The sequence below is a fragment of the Sapajus apella genome, unplaced genomic scaffold (assembly GCF_009761245.1).
Source record: "Sapajus apella isolate SASKATOON/1434 unplaced genomic scaffold, GSC_monkey_1.0 scaffold205, whole genome shotgun sequence".
Taxonomy (NCBI): Eukaryota; Metazoa; Chordata; class Mammalia; order Primates; family Cebidae; genus Sapajus; species Sapajus apella.
Genome location: NW_022437145.1, coordinates 216,489 through 222,488, shown reverse-complemented (window position 1 = coordinate 222,488; position 6,000 = coordinate 216,489). Strand labels below are relative to the sequence as shown.

The 6,000-nt window shown below is 62.6% G+C and overlaps 1 protein-coding gene across 1 annotated transcript in view; it reads left to right on the top strand.

The window, feature by feature from the left end:
- SHISA8 (shisa family member 8) overlaps nt 1-4,178 on the top strand; it is a 5,727-nt gene extending 1,549 nt beyond the window's left edge. Inside the window, exons 2-4 of the mRNA XM_032270166.1 lie at nt 2,348-2,481; nt 2,859-3,290; nt 3,552-4,178. Coding sequence (XP_032126057.1) covers nt 2,348-2,481; nt 2,859-3,290; nt 3,552-3,937 — 952 coding nt within the window. The 3' untranslated portion in view covers nt 3,938-4,178. The remainder of the gene's footprint in view (nt 1-2,347; nt 2,482-2,858; nt 3,291-3,551) is intronic.
- The last annotated feature ends 1,822 nt before the right edge of the window (nt 4,179-6,000 follow it).

Genomic DNA, 6,000 nt, shown 5'->3' with positions numbered 1-6,000 from the left:
ATAGAGAAGCCCCCATGCCCTGGTGGGGCAGATGGGGACCCTTCCCCCCCCTCGTTCCCAGCGGGACGGGGTGCCGGCCCGCCCCCGCCCTGGCCCCTCTCCCATAGCTGTGACTCAGGGCTGCCCTTCCCTCCTTGGGTTTCAGAGGCCTACCCCCACTCACCCCATGCCACAGCTTCCAGATGAAGGTCAGGGCTCCCTCTCCGTAGAAAGACTCTGGAACACAGTCGTTGTGTTGCTGAGGCCAGGACAGGTGTTTGCTGCATTCTGAGCTTGGTGTGAAGTGGGCTACAGGGTCCAGGTCCTCTTTCTCGGTTGGAATGAGGACTCTGGGACTCTATGTGTGTGGATCCTGGAACTCTCATCCACATGCTGCAGGTGGCATTCACGTGCCCCCAGCAACCCCCACGCCTTAGATCCTGTACCTTCCTCATCCACGTGGTCCCAGCACCCTATGGGCCTGTGAGCTGCTGACACTGCATGCGACAGGCTGGTATTTAGAAGTGACCATAGAGAAGCCCCCATGCCCTGGTGGGACAGATGTGGACACTTCCCCCTCCTCGGCCTCAGAGGCAGGGGGTGAGGGCTTCCTTGGCACTCCAGCACCCCTCACTCCTGAAACCATGTAGCCCACTTTCTCCCAGGGAGCTGCAGGGTGGAGCTTGGGCTGGCACCCTGGCCTCCACCCTCAGCTCCTGCACTGCAAGGAGGTGGAGCCTCCTGGCTTGGCTTCTGGATACCACAGGGGTAGGGACTGAGTTGCCCAAATTTGGGGGTCCCTCATGCTGCTTGAGGGTAGCATGGAGGAGGCCCAGGTATGTCTTTGACAGGGGCAGGGCAAAAGGAGCTGAAGGCCATGAGGGGTGGCTGCGGCAGCCCAGCTGACATGTTCACCCCAAACTCCCTGTGCCTGCTGGGGAAGGGGCAGCAGGTTTGGTGATGCCTCAGGAAGGCTGCACCCACCCTTGCTGTGCTGCATGGCCTAGGCCAGTCCCTTCTTTCTGGGCTTCAGGCTCCCATGGACCCTGACTCCCTTTTTTCTGCTGGAGAAACCTGGAACGGGGCTTGGGCTCATGTGTGGGTGTGTCCTGAGTCCCTGCCCTCCTCACAAGTCTTACCCTTAATTCTGCTGTGTTGGGGCTTTGAAGGCCAGGGAAGGCTTCTCAGAGGGCTTGAGGCGGGCATCCAGAGTGAGTTTGTGCAAAGGCCCAGAGGCATGGTGATTACTCAGCTATCCAGGAGAGAGGAGCTGGTGGTGCTTGCCTAGAGATGAGGCCACAGAGGTGAGCCTCTGGGCAGTGGGCAGGGCAGGAAGGGCAGTCCAGACGGGTACTAGGATGCTTTCAGACCCTGTCACCAAACCTGAAGACAAACCTTGGCCATCCCCGGTGTCCTGCCTCCTGAATGCCCTTCACGAATCAGCCTTTTGAGGCCCCAGCCCCAGAAGGAGGGTCAGGCTGAGTAGGAGAGAATCATGGATTCCGGGTTCTGAAGGCAGCTGGGCTGCACAGACACTGTCACATTACAGCTGGGTGGGGGCTGGGTGTTGGGTCCAGGGAGGTGGCTGCCCAAGGTCACACAGCTTCTGGGTTCTGGGCTGCCACGGAAGTCTCCCAGCATCCCCTTACCTTCATCCATCTGTCCTTCTTGCCCGTGCTGGCAGCTTCATCCCAGGTCCCAGCAGAAGCCGCAGCTGCAGGGGCATTTGGGCAGGCAGGTAAATAAGGCTTCCTGCACAGGGTAAAGTGGCTCACATCTGTAATCCCAGCACTTTGGGGAGGCCGAGACAGGTGGAGTTTGAGACCAGACTGGCCAACACAGTGTAACCCCATCTCTACTAAAAATACAAAAATTAGCTGGGTGTGGTGGTGGGCACCTTGAACCCAGCAGGTGAAGGTTGTAGTGAGCAGAGATGGCGCCATTGCACTCCAGCCTGGGCAACACAGCAAGACTCAGTTTCAAAAAAAAAAAAAAAAGATTCCTGGAGGAGGCAGCTGGTGGAGTCTGAAGAATGAGTAGCAGTTTTATGGGAGGAGGGGCAGGAAAGCAGAGAAAGTTGCATTAGGAGGGGAGGCTCAACCAAGGAGGGTCCTGGAGAGTGGGCTCCAGGGAGGGGTGGGAAGGGGAGCCCCATGAGAGTTTCCTGGCCTGCTCTGGGAAGCAGCTGTGTTGGGGCTACATGTGAGGCTGGCAGGGAGCTTGTGTGTGAGTTCGAGCACCAGAAAGGACGGCCTGGAGAAGCTGGAAGAACTGCCCAGGGCCACAGGGTGAGGCGGTGGTGGCCTGGGCAGGCTCTTGATGAGGTGGGAGGCAGAAAGGACCACCCCTGACCGCTCTGTCCCTGCAGGACGCTGACGGAGCTTCTGAAGCAGCCAGGCCCCCAGGAGCCATTACCTCCCACCCTGGGCCCGCCTCTGGGTGGCTGTGTCCAGGTGCAGATGGGGGACGGCTTCCCCCAGGGCTCCCCCCACAACAGCGCAGGTGAGTCGGTGGCGGGCGGGCCTGAGAGGCAGCGGAGCACACAGAAGGGCGTGAGAGGGAGAGAGGGGGTCCCTCGGCTGGGGTGTGGAGGCTTCCCCAGTGGAAATGAGCCGCCACCTCTGCGGGTGTGAGGGGCCCGACCGGCCAGCCAGCTCCACAGGGTGGAGAGGGACCCCTCATGGGTCCTGCGGCCTCGAGTCTGGGGGGCTGTGATGTGTGAGGAAGGTTCCAGATGCAGGATTTGCTGGCTGGGGCTGTGGTCTGAGGCTCGGGCTCCGGAGCCTCCCCCTGGGTCTCTCGAGAGCAGGCAGGCTTGGCAGCCCCCACGCCCCGTCTGGGTTCTGTTCCTCAGACATCCCCCATCTCGGCGGGAGCAGGTCCCAGGACTCCGCGCCTGGCTCGAGCGTCGCCTCCGGGCGAGCCGTTCATGAGGGTGGCACCCCCCGGGCTGGCTGCCGTCGCCGCTGCGCGTGATTTGGAGCCAGGCCCTGTTCCAGGAGCTGGAGGCTGCCACGAACACAGGCTCGGCTTGCAGCCGCGCCTGGAGAACGGTCCCCCAGGTTCTCACCGAACAGCCTCGGGGAGAGGGCTGCGGAGAGGTGACAGCGCGGACGCAGTGATCCGGGGCATCGGGCCGAGCCGCGTCTCACTCCCAGCTGCAGACAAGAAGCGCCTCAACAACGCGCCCCTGGGGTCGGTCGCCCCCGGGCCCCCGCGCCGCCCGCGGCTGCAAGTCGGCCGCAGCCTGACGCTGCAGCCCGACTACGCCAAGTACGCCACATTTAAGGCCGCCGCGCTCAAGGCCTCAGGTGAGTGGTGGGTGCGGGCGGCGCGAGGGAACCCGGGTTCGCGGGCTCCGGAACTGCGAGGCGCGGGGCCCAGTCTCCCGGCGCCAAGTTCTCAGTCCCGCGCACCCGCCGCTCGGCCAATCGGCTCCCGCGCCCCGGCCGGCCCCGCCTCCGGCCCTCCCCGGCCCCGCCCCCTAACGGGACCCTTTGTCGCGTCCGGAGCTCCAGGCGCCGAGCTCCCAGCGAGGCGCGGCTTGACCCTTCCCTGCCCTCTCCCTGCAGAGGCCGCCCCGCGGGACTTCTGCCAGCGTTTCCCGGTCGCCGAGCCGTCCCCACGTCCCCCTCCATCGCAGGCCCCGCGGCCCCCCCCGGACTTGCCTGCGCCGCGGGACGCCTGCCCCTGGGCCCCGCCGGGCTACGCGCCCCCTGCCGCGCCGGGTCCCTATGCCGCCTGGACCGCCGGTCGCCCGGTCCGACCTGCCCCGCTCGGCCACCCGGCGGCTCAGGCCTTCCAGGTACCCCGGCGGCCCGGCCATGCCGCCCGGCGCCAGTTCAGCGCGGAGAAAATGCCCGAGGCCTTCAGCCCGCAGCCCCTCGGCTTTTACCGCAGTGCGGGCCGCGGGTCTCGGTACCTAAGGACCAACAGCAAGACCGAGGTTACCGTGTGAAGCGGGGCCGCGGTCCCCTTGAGGCGCCATAGGCTGGGACCCTCGTCTGTCCGTCGGAGCCCCAGGCCACAGGGAGAGGAGCGCCGGCCCGGAAGGCCAGCTCTTCCGTCTGCCTCAAGGGCACTGGGGTCTTGGAGCCCGTAGGCCGCGGGTTGGTCTTGTAAATAAGCCCTTTTACGTGGTTCCCGCCCCTGAGAATAAAGAGGCCCCAGTGTGGATGCGAGGCAGCATTGGTCATTGACTGCACGGACGGCAGTGCAGGCCTTAAAGGGCACGGCATGTGCAAGGGTGGAGGACTGCTCCAGGGCGAGGGGGCAATGGCTGGAGAGGGTGGTCAGGGTTGAATGTCAGGGTTAATGCCCACGCCAGTGGGAGCCCTGGGAGAGGGGACGGTTAGATTTCTGCCACTGCAGCTTGAGGCGGGTGAACCTGGCTGATGCTCGCTGACCATTGGCTGTGGGCCGGCCCCTGGCCGGCAGGTCGCTTGGCCAGATTGGCCCGGGGCTACCCCCCTTAATGGGTGTGGGCTGTGGGGACATCTGGTGCTCAGGATGGGGACACCTCCTCCCAGTAGCTTCTTTGAAGCAAAGTGGGGGAAAGCTGGAGCAGGGTCCCTGGCAGTGCCGCTCCGGGAGGGCTCCCGGTACCTGGCTGTGGCTGGCTGAGGGGTGTGACCTCAACAAAGCAACCAAGGTGGGTCCGTTTCCCTCCTGAGTACCTGAGGTGTGGTGTACTGTGTTAAGAACAATGGCCATTTGTTGGCCTTTCTCAAGAAATCTGCAAGAACCTCATGGGGGTGCGTCTTTACAGAGGAGGAAATTTGGGTTTTGAGACCTAAGTAGCTTGCCCAAGGTCACCCAGTGGATTCCCAGGTTAGGACCCTCCTGGATTGCTGTGAATCAGCTAGAATGGCAAGCAACAGGCAGTCTGGCAGGGAGAGAGGGTTCTGAGTGTTGGTAGGGAGGGCTCCCTGTTCCCAGGGTATATATAAACAGTTTGGAGCTTTCCTTCTGCTGGCTGGGCTGTCCTGAAGCCCCAGAAGCCAGCAGGCCTGGTCTTTGCTCCTGCCAGGTGAAGTGTGCCCCTCCCTGTCCCTTTAGAGTGTTAAGGCAACCAAAGCCTAGAAACCCCAGGACAGAGCCCTGGGCCCACAGTCCTGCCCTTGTCCCACAGCTGTGCAGAGTTGGAGGAGGGGGGTGGGGGCTGAGTCCTGGAGGCTGCACAGACTCACAAAGGGATCTGGTTCCTTCCTTCTCGGTCCACCTCCCACCTGCTTCCCCCTCAACACACGACGAAGACCGTGGCTGAGCTATGCCAGGAGTGGGCAAGTCCCCCTGCTCATTCTCAGTCCCAAGGGCCCTGGATCTCCATCCCAGTGGAACCAGGCTGAGGCTGTGGACAGTGGCCATCCTTGAAAATGATGGAACCGTGCATGGGACCAGCTGCAACTGGGCCTCACCAGGCTGCTCTGGTCCTCAGGACAGTGTAGCCTGCTGTGACTACCTTTCAGAGGAAGTGGCTCAGAGTGGAAGGGATTCAGCCCCATGCTCAGTCCCATCCTGACTTCTCTTGCAACAAGGCCCAGCACTCCTATCCCAGACTATGGTCCTGCCCCTGGTGTGTCTCAACAGCCTCACAAGGCACTCCACTCTGGGCACACAAGCCTGTGGAACTACAGTCCATGGCTGGGCTTAGCATCCCCATTCTGCACACGTGGAAGCGGAGACAAGCACAGGACCTGGACTTTGGTCTGACTTGCCTCCTGGCTCAGAGAGTCACTGCCTTCAGGGAAGGGAAACTAGGAAGCAGCTTACTCAGCAGGGGAGAGGTCAGCCAGTCGCATTACATCCAGGGAACAAGCTGGAACCTGGATAGCGCGACCTCTGACCCCCGAAGCACCACCCACAGCCCGTGGCCCACTGCCTGCCAAGTCATGCAGCCCCTTGGCTGGACACCACAGCAGTCGAATTACAGACCCTCACACACCTTGTGCTCGGTGGTACCAATCTGTGTTTATTGAATAACCTAGGTCTGGGACACGGTGACTGATTGAACATCAAGGA